The following is a 23,779-nucleotide window of genomic DNA, read 5'->3' as shown; positions in this document are numbered from 1 at the left end:
TTAAATTGGTGAGATAAGTTCCTTAGCATACATAAGGCTTCTCCAAGCACACATAATCACAAACGAAAGTCACCCACCCATAATCGTTAGCTTCTATGACTTTATGAACCATAAAAATTTTAGAATCAAAATCTTGGGGTTTTTTAGCTCATTGTGGAGAGAAAGTGAGAGATATGTTGTGTTTAGTTCACAAGAATGGAAAAAGAAGAAGGGTAAATCGATTTTGGGAGCATTAAGAGCTTCAAATTAGTTGTTCATGGTGGTTGTGGTATTGATGACAATGGCAATCTTGTAATTACTTGAAGATGATGAGGGTGAGAGAGTAAAAATGTCATTTTCGAAAAAAAAAAAAAAAAATTGATGGCATTTTTGTAAATTATATGAACTTGTGGGGTGAATAGGGTAAAACCAATTTTCAAAAAAAAAGGAGGTTAGTTTTGTGTTTGACTTTAAGTTGTAGGTCAAGTTTGCAAAAACCCCAATTTTTATTTGGTATAAAAATGAACAAATTTCCTTGAAAACCTTAGAAAATATTTTATGACCAAAATAGTCCACAAAAATGATGAAAATAACTTTCATTATAGCAAAATTCATTAAAGAGCAAAATAACTATGGTATTTTTAACGAATTAAACATTTAATATAAATAAAAAAATTTAAATATTATTTTTAAAGAAATTATACACTAAATCCTAAAATCTTGATTATAAATTCCAATTTCTAAACCTAAACCCCACCTCTTAAAACTAAATCTTAATTTTAGACTAATTAACCGAATGATATATGTGTATTTAAATTTTTACTGAAAGTTATTTTGGTCATTTTTTTAAAAACTATTTTTGTGATAATAAATTTTTAGGACTATTCAAAAGTATTCCCTCGTATTGTCAAGTGATATTTCAAGCTACGCACACAAATATATACGACCGCAAAATTTCCTTGCTAACTCTTATGTTGAAAATATAAGAAACAAAATCTGAAGGCATAATAGGAAAATAAAAAAAAACTCTATTGTAAAGCTAGTAACATAATTCATCTTTTGTCTGAAAATAACAAGCAATTATTAACAATATTCTGCAACCATATAAGTATATAGAAGAAGAAAACCACACATTATGGAAATGGTATTTTAGAGTATCATAATAGGCTTTTAAGTAAGTTTTAAAGTTTGTAGAGGAAACCACTTCAACCTCTGTCTGTTCATCTGGCTTTAAAGAACCTCTCTCTGATTGAGATTAGCTCCTTTGTAGCTTCACTCATTTCGAGCCGGTTTGTCGGTGATTCTTCAGAACACCTAAGTCCCACATCCAAAACCAGTGTCAAGCACTCAGCAATAGGAAAACCAACTATCAGACCATTGTCAAAAAACGATTTGTCTGCAATTTTCAACACTTGCTCTGGCAACACAGATTTGATGTAGCTGTGGAGAGTAATGTTTCCCCCAAATAACTCATCAGTTGGTCGTTTTCCGGTGAGCATTTCCAAAACCAGAACTCCAAAGCTATATACATCACCATGTATTGATGGTTGCCCTCCCATTCCATATTCTGCACCATAATTCACATAAACAAGATTGTAATGACGAAATAATACTTAATTTTTTTTTATAAAACTTTACACATGTGTGATATTTTTACCTGGTGCGGCATAGCCAATGGTTCCTCTAACACCAGCTGAGCTTAGTTGATTGAAGAAGGACTCTTGATCGAACTTGAGGAGAAGACGAGCCAGACCAAAGTCGCTAACATGGGCAGTCAAATCATTATCTAGGAGGACATTGCTTGGCTTAATATCACAATGCGCTATAGGTTCATAACAATGAACATGAAGATAGTCCAAAACAGAAGCCACGTCAATGGCAATGTTGAGCCTTTCAAGAAGTGTCAAGGTTTTCGAGGGCCTACGAATCTCTTCCACTTCCTCTGGGTGAAGCCACATATCAAGGCTTCCATTAGGCATGAACTCATAGACGAGAGCTCTGAACATATTTCCTTGAAAATCAATACTCGAACAAGCCGTCAATAATTTCACAAGATTACGATGTCTTGTTTCCTTAAGAGATTCACATTCTGCCATAAAGCTCTTCATTGCTCCACGTCTCTGCATGTTGAGAACTTTCACAGCAACAACCTTGTTCTCAGCAGGGAGAAATGCTCTAAAGACGGTACCAAAACTTCCTGACCCAATCATATTCCTCGAAGAGAAGCCATCAGTCGCATTCCGGATCTCTCCATAACTCATCTTTGGGAAGAAAACTTCCAATGTGGAAGGAGATTGGTTATTGGTCTGCTGGGTCTTCTTTCTTTTTCTGATCAAAAGTAAAGAAACGAAGAGCAGAAAAAGCAAAGTTATGCCTACGCTGACCCCGATCATAACTTTCTTTAAAAGAGAGGAACGCTTTGACCCCATTGATGGTGGTGCTTCAGTAGTAAAGCATGGCTTTAGTTTGAATTCCTTTATGCCTCCACAGAGATTTTTGTTACCAAACACTGAAACTATAGTAGCATTCCGAAATGCCCCTTCTGTTGGCACACTTCCCACAAAATTATTAACAGATAGATTGAGATACTCCAGCGAAGAAAAGTTTGCAAGATATCTAGGTATACTTCCAGAGAGATTGTTGTTAGAGAAATCAAGTTCTTTAAGACCTTCCAACCCTTTAATATCAGGAATGACTCCATCAAAATAGTTTCCTTGCAGAGAGAGTAATTCAATCGTGAGACAATTTCCCAAAGAAGGTGGGATTTGTCCGAATAATCTATTATTCTCAACAGCTAGATGAACAAGATGGTCAAGTCGTCCAACATCTTTGGGTAGAGAGCCAGTCAAATAATTACCTGCCACATCGAGTTCAACAAGAGATTGAATTTGCATAATCTCCTGAGGTATAGTCCCATTCAGCTTATTAAGCTCAACAATTAAATAGCGTAGAGAAGTACAATTGCTAAGACTCGGTGGAATTGTTCCTTCAAAGCTATTATTGGCCAAGACTAGTGCGTCTAATCGAGTGAGGTTTCCTATAAAAGATGGTATCTCTCCGGATATACTATTTGAAACGAGATCAAGCACCTCTAATTGTAAAAGCTTGCCAACAGACGCCGGGACTGGACCTGTTAAGTGATTTCCGTCTAGCGCAAGTGATTGTAGGTTTATAAGATTCCCAATGTCGTGAGGAATGCTTCCAAAGATGAAATTTGTTCCAAGGTCTAAAACTCGGAGGTTGGTGGAAAGATTTGCAATGGAGGTTGGCAAGTGACCGCCAAGATGATTTCCGAAAACATATAAAGTTTTTAGTTGGGTGCAGTTAGTTAAAGCGCCAAGGAATTCAAGATCTCCAGACGAGTGACTTCCCAAACTATTGTTAAAAAGAGACAAAAGTTGCAAATTCTGCAATTTTCCAAAGCTCGAAGGAATACCTCCAGTCAGGTTGTTGGCATTTAGTGACAGCATTCGAAGATTCGAGATATTGGCAAGTGATGCTGGAATGGCTCCTTTGAAATAATTACGTCCCATATTTAAAAAACGTAAGTTTGGTAGCAGCTTATCAGAATCAGGTCTCAAGAAACCGGATAAATGATTTTCGCGGATGGTTAATAACTTAAGTGAGGATAAGTTGTATATTGCAGAAGGAAGAACACCAGAAAACTTGTTCACTGCTAAATAAAGTTCGACCACTTGATTCAGTCTACCTATATCACCTGGAATTTCTCCTTCTAAACTATTATCCCTAAAATTAACTCTCATTAGCGATGTCAAGTTTCCAAAAGATGCAGGGAGCCTCCCTTTCAACTTGTTTCTTTCAAGATCCAAGTTGACAAGCTTCGTCAATGACCCTAACTCTGAAGGAACACCTCCTCCAAGAGGATTTGAATTTAGATAGAGTTCCAACAATCTAGAGCAGTTAAATAGGCTGACTGGAATCGCTCCTACCAGAGAATTGTAGCTCAGATCTAAGTAATCAAGTCTAAGCAAGTTTCCCACCTCGTGGGGTATGGTTCCACCAAAAGTGTTATTAGAGAGATCGAGTGATATGAGAAACGAAAGATTACCGATATATTGTGATATCACTCCCCCTAACTGCAACCCTCCTAGGTCCAAACGAGTGACTCTCTTGTGTCTGAGGCCGCATGTTACTCCTTTCCAATTGCAGACATGGACTGAGTTATTCCATGACGACAAAACAACTTGTTTGTCTCCAGAAACTTGAGATTTGAAATCCTGCAGTGCTTTCCTATCAGTTTCAACGGTCAAACCATATGCTTCAAGTAACATGGTGAGAGCAATGAAAAGAAACACTCTTTTGTTTCTCATTTTTTGTATTTGAGAAAGATTTTCGAGCATCTCAAAATTTGCAGGGAAGTGAATATATGAGACGAAGCAAGTGCAAATTTATTTATACAAAAGTATTGTGGAAATAATACGACATTGGCTCACAACTACTTATACCAAAGTGGAACACTCCCAAAATCACCATGGACTTGTAAGTCAACCGTCATGTCGTCTGAGTCAATAATCCCCACCATGGACTTGAAGTCAACCGTCATGTTGTCTAAGTCAATAATCCCATCCACTAGGCTCGTGATTTATTATAATATTCCTCACATGGTTTATTAGTAGAAAACTAGAAATGGTAAATGCAAAAACTAACTATGATACAAAATACACCAAAATATTTCTTTACAAAGATACATACATATATATATATATATATATATATATTCAGGATTTGTTTTTTTTTTTTCATTTATCTAGTCTCATACCGTCATGCGTCTTAATATCGAATACAAAATCTTACATCTTTCTTTAATCTTTTGTGCTTTCACTCACTTTACAAATTTATAAAAACATATACTTATGTTAAGAATAAAATTCAAATGATGATCCTAATACATAGATTGAATATGACTTATTATACCTAATATCAAATCTGATAAACATAGCTTCATAAGAGATATTCCCCAAATCTCCAGATATGGAAAATTCCCTAAAACATTTACCAAGTTTTTATAAAACCTTTTTGATGAGATCTCCCTTTTCCAGTGTGAATTTCCAACGGTTGATTTTTCACTCTCATTTCAGATTTAGAATCCATTTGAGCAACAAGAATTCAGAAACACCACTTTTTTATTACTAAAGTGAGGGTTATTTTTTAATTTTTCACACAGGGCCTAAGACTTCAAAAAATATAGTTTAGTTCTAATTTAATGTTCAGTTTTCTTTAGAGTCTACTTGATATAGTAATAGTTTTTTTTGCTTAAACCGGATATAACATTTAGATGGTTCAACCTTCATTGTTTCATTTATAACTGATATATATAGTTTTGTATTAAGAGATGGAAGATTATTTGTCGGATACATAGATGTACTTCTGTAGACTGGATGTATACATTGTGGTGGATGATGCAGCCAGCTTAAGTCGACATATTGCGTCGTAGCCCAGAGGTCGATAAAGCGTCTTTGGCGATGTCTGTAGGCACTAGTCTTATACATGAATCATCCATTATGGAGAAGCCTCTATTGAAGGGTGTACGAGCACTTATCTTGTAACTAGGACCATTGTTTGATGACTCGGTATTTTAGGTGTCGTGTTTGCAACATGTTAGGATTATTTCAGAATGCTATGTCCGAGTCTATGGATTTTGGTTTTAGCATCACATACTTCTCTGAATAACTCCGTTGTTACTCATTCTTTTTTTCCTTTTTCAGGTGGACGAGTAGACTTCAGAATGCATACCTGGATGTTTTAGGTGCTTTTTCTTTCTTTTTCAGAATTTTGTTTTATGATTTCACCGACTATTATTCAGTTATTTTAGTTATTGGATTTATGGATTTATTATGTAATTAATATAAATGTCGAATTTCTCCATTTTATCTTTTTGAGATATAAGTTGTTGCGTGGCGACATGTCGTTCTCAAGTGAGGATGACATGGGTGTTACACAGGTTTTTTTTGTAACGATGGTTTTTGAAATAATTTTGCCCTAAAAAAATATGTCTTGAGGAACGTTTTGATGTAAGAGAAAATTTATTTTTCGAATGCCGTAACACTTGTAATCGTATAAGAAATGTTCCTGGTTAACTAAAAACAACATTGACCTGGACTAAGTTATGGCAAACTGACCATGGGTGGAACAAACCGTCTAAGTAATAAAGTAAAGAAAAACAGAGCCGCAAATCCAAAAATTTGGGTCTGCAGAATCAGAAAAGAAAATTATTGTAGAGAATAAGTCATGTAATTGATGGTAGGATTTGACCAAGCCAAATAAGTCACGACATTATGTGTCTGGACTAGAGAGAAACCAGTCGATGTGTTCCATACCTGATTTAGTGATTTACACATTTCAGTGTAAATACTAAACTAAACTAACTTTCACCAACACATCAAAATCGTGCGCCTATTTTTTTTTTTTTCATCTGATTTCATAGATAACATAAGAAGGATACACTGAAACCGGCGGAACACATAAACCTCCCCAGAAGCTAAACCCAAAAGACATTATTTTTTCATCTTGCGTTTGAAAAAATGACATCTACTAAAGGTGTAAAGTAACATCTTTGATCTCAAAGATGTTAAATTCTCACCAATATTTTACATTGTATAGTATAAACATATTTAATAATAAAAAATTAACTGCATATTTTATATTAGTTTAAAACTTGTAATACAATTAAAAACCCAAACTCTACTTTTGATTTTTTAAACCTATAACCAAAGACAAATTTATTAATAAACTATACTAAAACAATAATTTATAAAATCTTACCATTAAATTAAAGGGAAATCTGTTTTTTTAGAGCAAAAAAATGGTAACTATATCCCTTTAGACTAATCTATACTATTTTATGTCCTATTAGACTAATTTTTTTCCAAAATGACAGTAATGCCCTTAAAATTGTAATTTTTTTAAAAAGATATATATTGAGTTCGACAAGGGGGATCGATCGATCCCACTTTACAAGGTAGAGTGGATCGATCGATCCCGATCATTATTCAGAACAAAAAAAAAACACGAAATATATACTGATCGACCTGGTCCATTTCACTCGATCGGCGAAGGTCGATTTACACAGATCGACCGATCTGTAAGGATAGATCGATCGATCCCGTGCCCAGGAAAGAATCCCAAATCGATTTTTTTTGGTTTTGTATGATTATATCCGGATTGATTCCCACTTGATTTTAACCGACCAAGCATGATTTCAACTCTTTAAACTCGATTTCTCTGGGATGAAACCCATAATTTCCCATTCATGAACAAAGGGGGAGAAATTAAATTCTCACCCAAGTTCATTAACCCTAACTCACTCAATTTCACTCTGATTTGGACGATTATTTAGCCTAACCCATACGATTTCGTGAGCTTTTTACGAATCTATCACTCTTTAGTTCGTTCTGCAAAGGTATGACACTCTATTTCCACTTCTTTTTAGAGTTTGAAAATAGAAAGGTAAAAGGTAATTTTTTTGAGTTATCATGGGTTAAGGTGATGATTAGAGAAGATTTTGTACACAATCATGGCTTAAATCATATTTTTGGGATAGATTTAGGAATTTTAGGTTTTGTTTTAAAAAAAAAAAATCAAAACACCAGAAAATTGAAATTAATACAGTGAGAATGCTAATTCTTTGACATTGGTTATTGATAAAGTATTAAGAGACATTATTTAACTGAGCTGTGATATTTGTTATTAATAGGTGTATGTTGTATTGTATTCAATTTTCAGGTATGGAGTTGGAGTTGCCTAATCGTTTATACGGTGAGGGATTGGAACCTCAGGTTAAGAAGATTAGTAACAGCTGCCGACTAAAACTTCTCGAGTTGCTGAAAGAAAAAATGGAGCCAGAATTCGATGAAGTTATGAAAGATCCCATTTTTTCACAGATTATGGTTATCCAGAAGAATGATCTGAAGTTTTCGGCGAGGTTGGTACACTCTTTCTTGTGTAAGGAGTTGATGACAAGCAAGAGACATGAGAAATGGTTCACTTTCGCTAGGAGACCTCTGCGTTTTGGATTGCAAGAGTATCATGCTGTCACTGGTCTGAAAGTGAAGCGAGAGAATAACAGTGGGTTAGTGACATGGAAAGATGATGATGGTTTTTGGAGCAAGCAGATAAAGACAAATGGAAAAATAAACTTGCAGATCATAAAAAAGAAGCATTTGGAAGAGAGCAATACCTGGACTTGGGTTGATAGGGTGAGATTGATATATATTTGCGTTATTATGGGTGTGGTGATGGGGAAGGATGAGAAGGTGAATATCCCGCATCTGTACATGAAGTTGGCGATGGATTTGGAGAAGTTTCGGAATTACCCATGGGGTCTGTATTCGTTTGATTTCCTTCTGAAGCAAATTGATAAAACAAGGCATAAGTTGGAGCAGAAAGAGGGGTATCTGATGGAAGGATTCTTGTTTGGTTTCCAAATTTAGATAATGGAAGCTGTTCCTGCTTTAGGAGAGATTTGTGGCACAAAAGTCAGTAAAATTTTACACGTCCACTGTGTGGTAATTGGAGAGGATGTGCAAAATGTTCTTATGAAGATATCATTGGCGTTGAGAACTTATTCCCAGAAAATGTATGCATATATTTTTTTAATTAAAATATTTATTGTTTTGTTCACTTTACTAATGATTTGATTGTTTGTAGGGGATTTTGTATTCATTCATGGAATCCCACATAGATGGAGTGGTCTTTTTGGCAACTGATTTTGTACAGAAGGATGAGAAGAAAAATGAAAGAGTAGATCGCATTTTGGATATGATCAATAGAAAACATGATTGGAACAATCATGTTTGGGGAGTAAAAGAAGCTACGAACTCTGAATTTGAGGAATCTGGCGAAGAGAAAGGAGAGGATCAAACAGCTGATACTGAGAGAGGTGAAAATAGTCATGTTGCAGGGAATGTTGATGGCACAGCTGATGTTTCGGGAGAAACAAGAGAAAGCATGCAGACCGAGGAGCAGAGTCAAGGAAGAAGAATGTTTTGTGCCACCTAGCTGCTTCATCTAAAGGGAATATTGACACAGATATGAAAAACTTCTTGGAGGATCTGGTACAAGCTTCTTTTACAACTTTTGGGAAGAAATTCTGTCAGCAGTTCTCGGACAGGTTGGGGAAAATTGGGACTGAGGTTACACAACTCAGGACAGCTTCGGAGAGAACTGAGCAATTTGAGACAGTTGTAACCGACAGGTTAGGGAAAATTAAGGCTGAGGTTACACAGCTCAGGACAACTTTAGTGGTGACTGAATTGGTGGGAAAGAGTGATCAAGCAAGCGGTCCTAGCATGACCAAAATCAACATTGGTCCTAGCACCAGCAGAAAAGACACTGCTCCATCAAAGAAAAAGGTAACTACTAAGAGAAAGAGTTAAAAGTTGTTGAAAGCTTGGAACTAGGCGATGCAATGTAGGTCTTTGAAGCTAGGTTGTTGGAACTTGGAATGAGGCGGTAATATGTATTTGAAACTTGTCGTTTATGTAATAACTATATTTAATGTAATATGTATTTGGAAGTTTGTATGTTTATTATGGATTTCAAATTATCGATCGATCGATCCAGTACGAGATCGAGCTTTGTCGATCGAGAGAACTGTACCAGGTCGATCAAAAGATTGTCCGTGTTTTTGTCTGTTTTGCATATTGATCAGGATCGACCGACGGATCGACCGTTCAATATACAGATCGATCGATCCAAACGTAGCGGACATCACAGTTTGTTTAAGGGATTGATTGACTCAGATCTTCTAACCAAGTTAATAAGTTATGAAAATTCAACAAAGTTCTCTCAAACTGAATCAAAGTTACTAAAATTCAAGCAAATATAATCTGAAAAACTGAAACAAAATTGTCACAAACAGAAACAAAGTTACTAGAAATCAAGCAAATGAAGTCTGGAAAACTTTCACTAAATTGTGAAGAACACAGCAAACAAATCCACTATATTGGCATCTTGCAAGTTGCTCTATTATGACCACCAAGACCACATCTACTGCACTTACGAAACTGACCCCCCGTGATCCTTGTGATGATCGGATTTTGTCTTCAACAGTTTCATATCTGCGTTTTCTATTTCTTCCAAGAGATCTTCTTGTCTCAGGCGGTAGCACTTCAGAATTTTCCACTACTTGTGGGACAGACCAACCATCTTCAGGAACTGAAATGGGATTTATGCTTTCTTGATAAGCTTCTCTCCAAGCTCCCGTGATATACAAAAAATCAGTCAATGTATATGGTTCTCTACCAACAAAGAAACCGGCTTTTATTGAGTGTCTACAAGGGATTTTCAAGAGGTCGTACTTCCCACAAGAACAAGTCCGTTTGTCCAAATCAACAAAGCAGTCAATTGTATCGCCTTTAACAAGCAGCTGGCTATCGGTTACAGGGTAAACTCCGAAACTTTTCCCCTTTTCAATTCTCCTATTCATCTTTTCCTCCACATCTATGGTCAAACGGTGGGTGTGCTTTGAAATCAACTTCTTACGCTTAAAAAACCAGCGTGTCAGCATTTCTCTAATACTGTCCAACAAAGGAATTACGGGAAACTTTCTCGGCGAACGCAACGCAGAATTTATCGACTCTGCAGGATTATTTGTCCTAATGTCATACATGTATCCATGAAATTGACATCTAGCCCACTTTTTGACATCTGCTTCCATAAGATAATTTTCAATTGCTGGACTGGTATTGCAAACATGAGCAAACGTCTTCTTGAAATCAACTACTCTATAAGCCTTTGAAGCCTTAGAAATCAACCCAGCTAATCCCTTCCCCCTTGAAATATGATATCACATTATTCAACAAATAATGAATACAAATACCATGTCTCGCTAGCGGATACACTTTCTCCAGTGCCTTCGCTATTGACGCTTGTCTATCCGAAATAAAAGCCAAACCATTATCATCAACAACAATAATTTTTAATTGTCTCATAAACCATTCCCAAGACTGTTCATTCTCAGAGTCTACTATCCCAAATGCAATAGGATATAAATTTGAATTTTCATCTATAGCAGTTGCAACCAGTAGCACCCCTTTGAATTTACTCTTCAAGAATGTTCCACCGACAACAATGACACGCCTCATGACTGTGTTAAAGCCTCTGATTGATTGACCAAACGCTATAAACAGATATCAAAATCTACCATCGACGTCAGTCTTGTAAGAGGAATGTGTACCCGGATTGGCCTCTCGCAGCATGTGCAAGTATTTTGGTATTTTCCCATAACTTTCCTCTGGAATACCTCTAACAGCGTTGACTGCATATTCACGGAAATCCCATGATAAAGAATCAGAGATCTCACATCCATAATCATTACGCATAATCTGAACAATATCTTTCTCTTTAGGCCCTTCCTTGATACCTTCATATTTATGCATTATAAGACTGCCTATCGTTTTCGCTGAAGCTGTCTTTCCGGCACTGGTTTTGTTTGAAGGTGCGCAGGAATGTACACCGACATACTTCTTAGTATTAAAATATGTGGAGCCCTTCAAACACTCGGCTCGAGCATCCCAAAAGCACACCTTATCAGCGCATCTAATACACCAAACTGATTTATTGGAGTTGGTAACTGTGTAGTGAAAGTTATGCTTCATTGCACATAACTCAAACCTCGCTTTCAAAACTGTTTTGTTGAGGAAAAGATCTCCCGTCTCAACCAATTCGACCACCTGACTCTTTGCCAATTTTTCTCTGTTTTCTTTTTCAGAATTGATGTTGTCAGCATCATAATCATCTCCTTCAACCTCGTCTTGCTTCATCTTTCCTTTCTTCTTCTCGTTATGTTTGTCAGCATCATAATCATCTCCATCAACTCCACTTTGCTTCATCTTTCCTTTCCTCTTCTCGTTATGCTTAGCCCCCTTAACAATATTTGAAGCGGCCCCAATGTCACAAGGATTTCGCTCCTTCTCTTCAATAGTACTTGCATCAGTTGGCATCTTATTAAGATCAATGTCGATCTTATTTGGATTTCCTTGCTTTGCTTTATAGCGGACACACAATTGAGTTGACTGATGCTTCTTACAAAACCCTAGAAAATTTTGAACTTGCCTTGAGTTTCCAATGATCACTGGTGGATATTTTGATGAATTGATCAATCCAATAGGAAGGTAACTCAACTCCAAATCAGCATCTGTTTCTTCAAAACCAAAATCCTCTATAACGTTTTTCTGTAACTCTTCCAGAGAGGACTTCAATTCCAAAGCAAGTAATCTTCCCCCTTTCTTTTTATCAACATTAAAACTCCAACCTGAAGATACAACCAATTCCCAAACACCACATGAAACATAGACATGAATCATGGTAGAAATAATGTGAAAATTTTGTGAAAATTTTGTGAACCATCAATGGAATATAGAAGACGGCGAAGAAGGTTGCCAAAGGTTTTTTTGTCGTTTTTTTTTGTTCCTTTTTCGTTTTTTTTTTTAAAATCGATTTTGTTTTTAAAAATATAAAGTGAATATTTCCAAATATTTTGTTTCCATATTTTTAGGAACTGATTTCTTATCCGTAGAATACAGCTAATCTCTAGAAATCAGTTTCTACAGTTTTTTTAGAATTATAGTAATGTTTAGAATTCGATTTCTACATGTTTTAGATTTATAGTAAATCTGTAGAAGTCGGTTTCTACATGTTTTAGAATTAGATTAATGTGTAGATTTTGATTTCTAAGAATTTTAGAATGGTAGGTTAAGCGCGGAATGTGTATTCTAAATATTTTTAGAATACTCCTATTTACGTAGATCACGTATTCTAAACATTGTAGATTCAATGAAAAAAGTAGATTTCGTTTTTTACTTCGTAGAATGTAATTTCTACTTTTTTTTAGAACATAATCTGAAATTTATAATTTGAACTTTTTTATAACTGGAAAAAATATCATTAAGTTCATATAGGTTTTTAACAAATGTTACTATTTTTCCAAATTTTTTTTGTTTGTAAAATTATTTATTAAAATTATTTTCATAAATATTAAAGGGTGTTATAGGAAAATATAACACAAAATATAGATTAGTTTAAATGGACATAGTTACCATTTTTTTGCTCTTAAAAAACAGTTTTCCCTAAATTAAAACACTCGTATTGTATTACTGTTAAAAAACAGATCACACACCAGAATTTATTATTAGCACAATAAACCAACTGTTAACATAGTGAGACTTACACGAACACATCATAACACAACTCCTAAGATAAGAGATTAGACCATTTTCAATTCAGTCACTCACTCACTTCATCACTTCAAGTTCAGAACTATCTTCTTCTTCTTGTTCTTGCATTCTTTGTTCAACATCACAGATAACTTAGCCAATCCAAACCTCTTCCTTTTCCCATTGACCCTCTTCTCTTTTTCCTTCCCTTCACCACTTCTTTCTTTCACGTTAGTCTTCCCAAGAATCTGACCCAACGACACTCTCCCATTCATCATCATCGCAGCCTCATCCGCAAGAAGTAGCTTCCTGCTGAGTATTTGCCCAATAGACATCGTTGGTTTCAAGACCGCAACTGAAGACGCTGTCCCGTCCCCATTCATCATCATATCCAGACCGTTTACATCCATCAGAACCGTCTCTCTCCTGTTCTTGTACTTCCCTTTGTAAGAAGATGATCTCCTCCTACGTTCTGACCACTGCCATTGTGTCTCTTCTTCCATTTTCGCGCTGTTCACCCTCTCCAGACCTTCCTCGATCGTCCTCCTACTGCTTCTGATCTCTTGAGCTGTCTCTTCAATCTTCTCAAGAATCTCCTCCTGCAACGTCTCTCTTGTTCTTCTTCTTCTCCTGGTGACATCTTTGATTTCAGCGATTGCAACCGCTTCAGCCGCTTTAGCAGCTTCCTTCATCTTCCTAGCAGCGACCAAACGCATCTCAGCGGCTTTGATCTTGCTCCTCGTCCGTTCAATCTCACACACAGCTTTATCAACCGCAAAACGCGCTTCCTCCCCTGTTTTACTAAACTCCAACGCATCATCACTTAGTCTCTCAATCTCCTTTGAGATCTCTGCGGAGTTTAACCTCTCTCGCGTCTTCTCGAGCGCTGCTCGCTCCTCTTCAAGTCTCTTGTTTAGTAACTCGACGGACTCGCGTATAGCGGCGAGATCTTCGGTCGTCTTGCAAAGATTCGTCTTGGCTTGGTTTAGCTCTTTCAGAACGTTCACGTCGCAGTTCTCTTTGTCTTCTCTTCGGTGTAGCTTTGATTTGAGCTCTTCGACTATGGCTTTGGTCGTCTCGAGAGACTTCAGCACTTTCAGAGCTTCTCCTTCTTTGGAGATGAGTTCCTTCTCTAACTCACTCGCCACAATGTTAGCTTCGTCCACATCGTTCTGTAACCAAAGTTTGAAACTTAAAGCTTTAGCATCACGAAAAGCAACTAAAGACAAGATCTTTTCTAACAAATTCAATATATGAACCTTAGAAAACAAGATGAGAAGGAGAGAGAGAGAGAGATGAGACCTGAGAAGGTTCGAGGATGTTGCTAAGGGAAGAAGGTTTCCAGAAACCGAATCCGCCAAAACGAGTGGCGGCTTCTCTCACTGACTCGAATGGAGCCGAAGTGTCGATATCACCGACGAAGGAGGATTCACAAAGGGGTTCAGCCATTAGAGTTACGGACGAAGAAGAAGAGGACAAGAACTTGGGGAGAAGAAATAAATGAGAGAGAGAGAGAGAGAGTGAGTGAAGAGAGAGTGTTTGATGAAACTAAACTGTTTGTTTTCTTCGATGATACTGTCTAGTGTGAATGTGTTTCAAGACTTTATATTATATAATCTCAACGGCTTCTTTTAGGTAAAAGTGATTAAATTAAAGTCGAAAAAAGCTACAAGTATCCGTTTTCTTCTCAGTTCGTATTTTTTGTCTTTATGTAAGTTTTAAATCACTTGTTTTAATCCACTCTTATGATCTTATCTAGACTTAAGAGGATGCCGACAAAAAGAACAAACTTTAAGAGCATAATTAACCCAAACTCTTAATTTAGAGTTTTTAATTCAGGATTTGATATTCTTTTTACATCTTTAGGTTAAAATTCGGTTATTATATCTCTTATTTAAAAGATGATTTTTATCTTTTATTAATTAAAAACTAAAAAACGATTTTTATTCGAAGCTAAAAACTCTATTCTAGGAGTCCGGGTTAATTATGATCTAAAAAGATGTGTAACTGGGTTTCTTGGATCTTATAGATTAGTAAGGATACCGTTTATTTTTATAAAAATGATCTTAACAATTTTAATTACATTTTGTTTGATTACTTTTATCATCGAGAAAAAAGGAGTAGTAAAAGAAGAAAGTAAAAGAAACATTTGGACCGTTGGATTAGAGGGAGTTGTGCCGGGGTTCGCTGCGCCAATGATGGTGGACTGGTGGGGATATCTAACGGTCACAACATGGGGGCCCATATAATGACATCTCTCAGTAATGGTTTATTTACAATTTCTTTACAAAAATTACCGTTGAAACTTGGACGTGAAAAGAAAAAGGGAAAAATATGAAAAAGATGTAAAATATCAATCTGATGAATATTCACATCTGATAAATCATAACTTAAAATAGTTAGTTTTGTTGAAAAACCTTTCATTACATTGACGAATTAAGAGTTTAAGACTATGGTTAGACACATATTGTACATTTACTTTTTGAAATAATTTTTACATTCTTAGCAAAAAAAATGGTTATAAAATATTTTGAGATTTCCAAGTTAAAAAAAAAAAAAAAATTCATTGTTATTCGCATACAGTTGATTTATATACATCTTTCTTTGCTTTCGTTTCTCTCTTGTGTTCCTTCTTTTAGCACTGTCGTGACTCCTAGCTCAACCATCTTATGATCACATAACCTCTTCATAGAAAGCCCTTCTCCCTCGTTGCTGCCGCAATCTCCGTTGCTCCCCATTATGTGGCTGTTATCATCAAATATATCGAGACTCTTTGACCCGGTGTTTTTAAACCCGGACTGAACCGGCGGTCGGACCGGATTGAACCATGAACCGAAAATAATTCGGATTGGGTTAATGCTAAAACACAACTAAAATTGAACCAGTTAAAAACCCCTATCGAACCGTCAAAAACACGGGAACCAGCGACCCAATAAACCGGACAAACCCCGGTTCGTATATAAGCAAAAATTTTGTTAATGAAACAATTAATTTTTCTTCTTTTTGAGTAAAAACAAGATTTATTAAAGATTAATAAAGTATCGTCTCTCGTCTTTTTCTTTTGTTGTCTTTACAATTTATAAATTACAAGATTCACAAAGTTTAATATTCACCTCAAGATATTGTTTTTGTCTGCTTCTCACTTTGTTTAAATTTTATTTCATGATCACTTATTTTGAAGACTTTAAATAATTGAAACATTTACGTTTGTGAAATTTGTATTTCAAAATCTAATTTTTACCTAATGTGTATATAATTTTTTTTAAAGCTGATAAGATTTAGAGTGATAAGATTTGCGAATAAAGTTTAAATATGCTTTTCATATTGATTTTAGATTTTAATTGTTATTTTTAAGTTTTCTATACATTATGGCTATTTAAACATTTTATTTGATATGATCTTTTTTTTAAGAATATGCATATTATTTATAAAATATCACTAAATTTAGTTTAATCTAAGTAAACCGATCAAACTCGGTTCAGACCCGGTTGAACCACAATGACCCATGATCCAAAAAACTTTCGGTTCGCTAGCCGGTCCGGTTTTAAAAACACTGACCCTAATTAAGCTCACGAAGTTGACCAGTTTTGTTCTCTCGAGTCTTGTACTCCCAGTAAGAGTACTTCAGCTTCTTCAAGTTGAGGAGTAGAGCAAATATTTATTCATGCTCAAGTGATAACGACGACGTCAGCAATGCCTATTAACACTCTGTCCTCCAAAATCTTCTTTCAGGCTTCAGGAGGTTTAGACTTCTTGATTTCGGCCCACGAGTTGTCCAAAAACGCCACTTTATGCGACCCAAGTTTTTTAGAAAGAGTTGATTGGTTTAGCACTTTAGTATTCGAACTATCTAGATACCTACCTAGATAGAGGAAACGGAAATTTTCCCAAATCTACTAGGATTTAATTTAGGAATTAATTACCTATCATAATCACTGTAACCGATATTACTATATTCTAATAAACGTTACATGTATATCGTGAGTCTATATAAAGCTCCACGACCTTCTCGTCTAACCCATTCACAAACCGCTAAAATAATGGCGCTAGTCCGAAAACCTGCTGCCTCGTCCTCTTCTGCTGCTCGCGATGGTATCAATCCAGGGAAGATTAAAGTGCAGATGATCCGTATATGGAAGGGGGATAAGAATGAATCAGGCAACTCGGTCGTTATGGTTTTACTTGATTCATCGGTATGGTTTGATTCTAGTTATATATGTTCTCAAGTTGATTTTGCTACAAAGTGTTTACAAATTACAAAATCGTAGAAAAACGGGTCTTTTATTGTTTGCATATCATCAAAAATTCAAAATAACTTGCACTTTGATACATAGTAATCGATTATTCATGACTTATGTAAGCGTTGTTTGATTATTCATTACTCTTTTTTTAGTCTAATCACCTGGATGCTAGGTAAGATGAAGATGCAATATTCTCGATTTTTATTACCTACATAATGATTTAATTTGAGTTTATGGTTAACAATCGAACATATTTTTGAGCTTTTACGTGTAAAAAATAAAACACTGGTATAGAATGTGCCTTTCGTATTTCAAGTTTATGTTTTCATCTACAGTATCGACTATGGCATAGCATAGTCAATGTGTGTAAGTAGTTTTCGCTTAGTTGTTACTGGAGTCGTATAGTTCCTTAATATATAGTTTGGACTTTTAGTATGTTAAATTTCTAAATTATGGTTTTGTTAATTGAATTCCAGGGGACAAATATTCATGCAACTATAGGTGAAGCTTATTCAAAATGGATTCAAAATACTGGTGGTGCAACGATCAACGAGTCAAATAGAGGAAATATTGAAATTGATGTTCTTGAAGATTTGATGATAGCTGACTGCAAGGACCCTATCAAAACTTTAGTGAAGAAAGTTTATGGAGAATCTTTTCCAGAGTCCTATAATCCTGGGTTTTTTCACGGGAAAGCTATTTTGTGTTCTACAAATGAAGATGTGGATCAGATTAATGATTATATGCTTTCGCAGATATCGGGTAATGCGTTAATATTTATGTTTGATCATTTTCTATTTCTATCTATTGCCATTTTCTGCACATATTATAACTAAGACTTTGTTTAATATCATATCAGGTGAAGAAAAGGTGTGTCTGAGCGCTGACAGTATTTCTCGATTGAATTCACACCCGAGTGACTACATGCGATACCCTCCAGAGCTTTTGAATAGCATCAAAGCCCCTGGATTGCCTAACCATTGTTTGAGATTGAAGGTTGGTGTTCCTGTCATCTTACTACAGGACATTATGCCTAACTATGGACTATGTAATGGGACAAGACTTCAGATTACACAACTGGGTGGTTTTGCGCTTGGGGCTAGAATTATAACAGGTGCTAAGATTGGGGAGGAAGTCATTATCCCTAGGATACCTACATATCCAACAGACGAAAATTTTCCCATCAAAATGCAGCGTAAGCAGTTTCCGTTGGCAGTTTCGTTTGCAATGACTATAAACAAAAATGAAGGACAGCCACTTTCTAAAATTGGTATCTATCAACCAAGGCAAGTGCTCTCTCGTGGACCGATGTATGTTGCTGTATCCAAAGGGAAGACTAGAGATGGTTTGAAGGTTCTTGTTACAAATAAAGATGGGAAACCTAACGAAGAAACTGCAGATGTTGTGATCAAGGAGGTAGGTGTTTCAGAACACTGAGTCAACAAGTCTTAATCTGTCTTTTACTATATCTATTTCAGGGTGCAAACTGGTTATTTTTAAGTCATTTTGATTTTCATAGTTTTTCTTATTTCAGACTATTATTATGTTTTACATTTTGGTCTATTATCATTTGTTCTTGCGTCAGACTTTGTTCTAGTCAACAATGTTGTGTTTAGGCAACATGAACTTCATGTAATGGAGATATTCTACCTAGCTTTATATGAGACATACTGAGCTCGATAAACAGTCATAAGACCTAAAACTATAGATGATATACAAAATCTGCACACAATGTTAACTAAGAAGATAATAATAGAAAAGAACACTCAAACACATTAACCTTTTGGTTTTAACTGTTAACAAACAAAGAGCATAACTTATTAATCTGATTTCTACACAGCGACTCATAACTGAAACAACGTATTACTAGTTAACACACTCCACGGCGGAAGTGAATCTTATATATTTTTTTCTTTCTATCAATTAGCTACTAGTAAATTCAAACTCAAGTGACTGTGAATTGAATAAGGCATCTTAGCAGGTGTAAACTGAGGTAGTAGATATATACTTATAGTAATATCAAACCACCGAAACATATTCATGTTAACTTCGACTGACCTTGACGACACAGCCGTGCTGAGAATTTGGGGACCATATTCAAAATAAATAAATATTATTTTATTTAAAATTTTTAAAATATATTAATTACTTTTTTGACAAACATAGGCTCCCACTGATGACATTTTCGGGAACACGACGAACGAATAGGAAAGGAACATATAGGAATAAAATTACAGGAATGAAAAGAAATGTTTGTTCCTTATCAAATTTAACAAGGAATGTTTTTGTTCTATATTTCTCTACAAAAAAGGAACGGGAAGGAAAAACCATTCCTTGTGAATGGTGATTTTTTTGGGAATGGTAAGGAATTCAGTGTTCCTTTCGATTCTTGGTCACCATTAGTTTAAATTATTATTTTTTTAAGTTATTAAGTTTAATAACATTGTAATATATCATTTTTATTTTACTATGCAAATTTTATTTATATTTAAAACATAATAGCAAAAAAAAATATATTTTATAATCTTCTTATGAACTATCTTTTATTTTTAGTATTTCCTGATTTTTTTTATAAAGTTTAACACTAATTATACTAAGATATATGTATTTAAACAAAATATTCTTTGAAAAAATATATGACCTCACAAAAGTGGAAAGCCCATTCAAATGTTTCAAAAAATGTTCTGAGACCCACCTCTCCATGACGTGCATGGGAGGAACCACCTCAGAGGGTGTCAAATGACCCACATGGAATCTATAAAATCTATACTATTAAAAGGGAAGCAGTTTACTTATAAATGGTTGTTGGACCCTTTCATTATAATGTTATATTTTATATCACCTTAATTAATCAACTCCACATAATATGTTTAATATTTGTGCCAAACTAAAAGATTCTGCCACCAGATTTTATGCTTATTAACAGAAAATAATTATAGTAGCATTTATTTTCAAATACCAGAAAGATAATGTTTAGATATAGTTTATATTGTCAGCTATGATGATCATTTATCCGCTCCACATAAAGGCTGATTTACAACATTTATTAACATATTATATGAACCAATTTTTTTTATATACAGAATGTAAAACATAATGTATAGAAACATGACAATACTTTAAATTTTTTTAATTATATTCAAAATTTTATGCGTATACATGAAATATGTTTCTAAATCTCTAACGTTTTATTTGAAATCTGAAACATTAACCGAAAACCGAATCTGAAACACAAAAGAATAATCGTGATACCGAAGACATATTTGAAACAGAAAAAAAAATATTTAATATACACAATAATTTTAGATACTCAGGGTACCGTTTGTATCAATCTCTGTAGAATCCAACCTAAACCGACACTGCGAGTCTGAAATATACCAATAGATACTTTGCCGTAGACTTGGATCTGAACCATTCGGATCGGTTTTTATTCGAACCAAACAAAATGTTTGGACCTAAAAAAGAGTTACATAACAATATATTACAAAATTTTAATAAATAATTCATAAATCATATAAATTTATAAAATTCTATGTTTTGATATAATTCAATATTGTAACATAATAACATAGAAAAATCATTAACATTATTAAACTTTTTATTGTAAGAAAACCTGTGCTTTTGAAGCGCGGATCAAGATCTTGTTTAGTTTTAAAACTTATATACAAAGTTATTGTTATGGTGAATTGGTCGATGTCTCTCTTTTTGACCCACATGTTTTGGATTCAAGACTCAATAGTATATCATTTCACCTATCTAAAGTAATTATGACTCATGTCAAGCCAAATCCTAGCTCCGTCACTGATAAGGTGAAAGAATATTTTCTCTTAAACACATTATTATTCATGCAAATTCGGAATCTAAACCCAAACTAATGGTGGATTAGAAAACGTATCTTCACGTTACTGACAAGTGACAATAACAGGAAATCTGATATTTGAATCCAAATACTATGTTGTATGTACACTTGTACTGAAGAACTAAACATTGTCATTTCTTAAATGCACCGCAAGGGAAATGATAGCATCAACTATCGGAAATGACTAAAACACAACAGCCATGTTCAATATTTGAGAGATAAGGTCCGATGTTACGAATAACACAAATGAGGTGTACAAATCTTAAAGCATTATCTGAATTCAAACGGGCTTTAGCACAGATAACTGCAATAAATGGCCCGGAAGGACTCGAAAAAATATATATATAATATATATATATATATATATATATCTTTTTTTTAATTCTCTAATGAATTTAACATTCAAGAATTATATATGCAATGTAAAATCAAACAATGGCCAGCACTTTTATAGTGCATTGAGATGATAGTATGAATCAGTTTAGACAACAAGGGAAAAGATTTCGTTGAGCTGTGTGTTTCACCTTTTCTACGCAATTTATAAACAATAAGTTATTCACACTGTTTATTATAATACAAATTATTGATAGGCTATATATATGATTCGATCTTAAAAGATTTTGCGTAGCGAGACTTATATTAATCTATGTTTAAATTAAGACTAGGTTTCCTTATTAATGAAGTCATTCACTTAAGAAATATTTAGTTAAGTGGTCCAATTGTTCATGGTACGTCAAGCGCATCATTCATTTATATATTAATTGTATCAGACGCAATGGTTCCATCAAACTATACTGCACGCAGCACACGCAAAATATTTATATACATTGACCAAACAACTCAATCGGCGCAGAAAGAAATCTGATATATGATCAAGTACTCAAAAACTACGTAGTAAGACCGTATCCAATTAGACTCTATTTTTTTTCTTATAATTTACATCAAAATGGAATAACTCTATTACGGTATAATTTTTGTTTTAATGATGTTACTCTATTACTCCAAATATAAAGTAAAAGTTACTCTATATTATAGGATAACACCATTAGAACAAAAATTACACTATAATAGAGTTATTCTATTTTAATGTAAATTATAAAAGAAAAAACATAGTGCTATTGGAAATGCTCTACGATAAGAAGAGGAGCAGTTAAAAAAAAATGGGGGACTAATTGACCGATTAATATTATTACAGAGTAATACAGAATCTACTGGTTAGAGTTTATAATAAGGAGTAGTTGACCGGATCTGTATCCTAGTAGATTACAAACATTATCATGTTATAATCCAGGTTGCAAGTGTAGAAATGTGCGTGTGAGTTGTATCCTTGTATACCAATAAAAGAAAAAGATTAACAGAACAAGTAGAGGATAGTTTACTTAGGTATCTACTGTCAAATTTATTTCAGTTAGTACCCACTCATTTTGATTAATATATAATAGTTAATTTTCTCATAGATTTATTTTGTAAATGTTCATGTACATTGACATAAATTACTTAAAACATAAAAATTAGAGTGATTCAAAAGTGTCTGAAAACTAGTTTGTAAAATGAATTATGACAAAAACTATTTGTTTATTTGCTAAAAATATTTCATTGGAATTACAAGTTGTAACAAAGATCATCTACTTTATTAAAACAGAAGTACAAAATAGAAATACCCCTTAGTTTTACTACTTATTTACATTAGAATGCCATTGAGGTATTTATTGAACCTATATTTAAGCATGCTTGTCTTTTCCTAATTTAAATCATAGATTTAAGCATTTAATATCTTTCCAAAATTTAAATAATAGATTTCCTTTATCAAATCATAACCAAAATAAATTTCCTAATATATTCGTATTAACATACTCAATATTTTTAATATTATAAGTAATAAATAATAAAATAAAAAATCACACACATCATAATCAATTATATAACATATAAATAAAATATAAAATAGTTTATTCATATATTAGTATAATGCTTTCATAATATAAGTCCAATTAGTTATAAAATATGGATTTGTTTATATGATACATTGTGATATAATAGACGATTAAAATCACAAAATATAATTATTCAAAGTAATAAATAAAATTGTTATGTTTAAAAATGTTATATTAACAGTTATATGTAATATATTTTAATTTACATATATATATTATACCATTAGTATAAAGAAAAAAATTAAAGTGAAAGCAAATATTTATACGGTCACGGGTCAAGCTCTAGAAATAAATAACAACAGTAAGATTATTTTTCTTAACAAATTTCTTTTAATTGAAATTATAGTTCCAAATAAGTTTAATATTTTATGTATTTATAAATTTATTTTCTTGTCTTTAAGAAGCTTAGATTTTGAAATTGAAAAAAATATGACCGCCTCTATATTATTTTAATTACGAAATTTAAAATTATATCAGAATATTTTATTAAACTTTTAATTTTTATTTTATTATAACTATAAGATTAATTTTCAATATGAATTTATGTTTTAATATTACAAATACGTCATTTAATATAAACAAAAAAAACTA

At 33.9% G+C, this 23,779-nt stretch overlaps 4 protein-coding genes across 4 annotated transcripts; 1 reads left to right on the top strand and 3 right to left on the bottom strand.

Annotated features, from left to right (window-relative positions):
• Window positions 1-987: 987 nt before the first annotated feature.
• Window positions 988-6,758, bottom strand: LOC103841098 (probable LRR receptor-like serine/threonine-protein kinase At3g47570). Its single transcript, XM_018654182.2, has 2 exons — window positions 1,637-6,758; window positions 988-1,546 (listed from the first exon to the last, which is right to left on the bottom strand). Exons 1-2 carry the CDS (start codon window positions 4,338-4,340, stop codon window positions 1,200-1,202), a joined length of 3,051 nt encoding a protein of 1,016 aa, XP_018509698.1. The 5' UTR covers window positions 4,341-6,758; the 3' UTR covers window positions 988-1,199.
• Window positions 6,759-9,877: 3,119 nt separating this feature from the next.
• On the bottom strand, window positions 9,878-11,084 carry LOC103841109. The gene is made up of 2 exons (XM_033278495.1): window positions 10,840-11,084; window positions 9,878-10,772 (listed from the first exon to the last, which is right to left on the bottom strand). Exons 1-2 carry the CDS (start codon window positions 11,082-11,084, stop codon window positions 9,878-9,880), a joined length of 1,140 nt encoding a protein of 379 aa, XP_033134386.1.
• Window positions 11,085-13,068: 1,984 nt separating this feature from the next.
• LOC103841097 (WEB family protein At3g51720) lies at window positions 13,069-14,750 on the bottom strand. The gene is made up of 2 exons (XM_009117611.3): window positions 14,457-14,750; window positions 13,069-14,326 (listed from the first exon to the last, which is right to left on the bottom strand). The coding sequence occupies exons 1-2, from the start codon at window positions 14,601-14,603 to the stop codon at window positions 13,241-13,243; spliced, it is 1,233 nt and encodes a 410-aa protein (XP_009115859.2). The 5' UTR covers window positions 14,604-14,750; the 3' UTR covers window positions 13,069-13,240.
• A 251-nt stretch (window positions 14,751-15,001) lies between these two features.
• LOC103841096 (ATP-dependent DNA helicase PIF1-like) lies at window positions 15,002-20,678 on the top strand. Its single transcript, XM_009117610.3, has 3 exons — window positions 15,002-17,347; window positions 17,872-18,157; window positions 18,255-20,678. The coding sequence occupies exons 1-3, from the start codon at window positions 17,126-17,128 to the stop codon at window positions 18,830-18,832; spliced, it is 1,086 nt and encodes a 361-aa protein (XP_009115858.3). The 5' UTR covers window positions 15,002-17,125; the 3' UTR covers window positions 18,833-20,678.
• The last annotated feature ends 3,101 nt before the right edge of the window (window positions 20,679-23,779 follow it).

The sequence above is a fragment of the Brassica rapa genome, chromosome A09, assembly GCF_000309985.2.
Source record: "Brassica rapa cultivar Chiifu-401-42 chromosome A09, CAAS_Brap_v3.01, whole genome shotgun sequence".
In the NCBI taxonomy this organism is placed as follows: Eukaryota; Viridiplantae; Streptophyta; class Magnoliopsida; order Brassicales; family Brassicaceae; genus Brassica; species Brassica rapa.
This window is presented reverse-complemented; position numbering and strand designations above follow the sequence as displayed.

Coding starts and splice junctions, on each gene's coding strand:
- LOC103841098 (XM_018654182.2), bottom strand. CDS start 4,340: ATGCTCGAAAATCTTTCTCAAATACAAAAAATGAGAAACAAAAGAGTG. Junction 1,547..1,636: donor CATTGGCTATGCCGCACCAG/GTAAAAATATCA, acceptor ATTATGGTGCAG/AATATGGAATGGGAGGGCAA.
- LOC103841109 (XM_033278495.1), bottom strand. CDS start 11,084: ATGAGGCGTGTCATTGTTGTCGGTGGAACATTCTTGAAGAGTAAATTC. Junction 10,773..10,839: donor GCGAAGGCACTGGAGAAAGT/GTATCCGCTAGC, acceptor TCATATTTCAAG/GGGGAAGGGATTAGCTGGGT.
- LOC103841097 (XM_009117611.3), bottom strand. CDS start 14,603: ATGGCTGAACCCCTTTGTGAATCCTCCTTCGTCGGTGATATCGACACT. Junction 14,327..14,456: donor ACATCCTCGAACCTTCTCAG/GTCTCATCTCTC, acceptor CTTTGGTTACAG/AACGATGTGGACGAAGCTAA.
- LOC103841096 (XM_009117610.3), top strand. CDS start 17,126: ATGTATATCGTGAGTCTATATAAAGCTCCACGACCTTCTCGTCTAACC. Junction 17,348..17,871: donor TGGTTTTACTTGATTCATCG/GTATGGTTTGAT, acceptor ATTGAATTCCAG/GGGACAAATATTCATGCAAC. Junction 18,158..18,254: donor TATGCTTTCGCAGATATCGG/GTAATGCGTTAA, acceptor ATATCATATCAG/GTGAAGAAAAGGTGTGTCTG.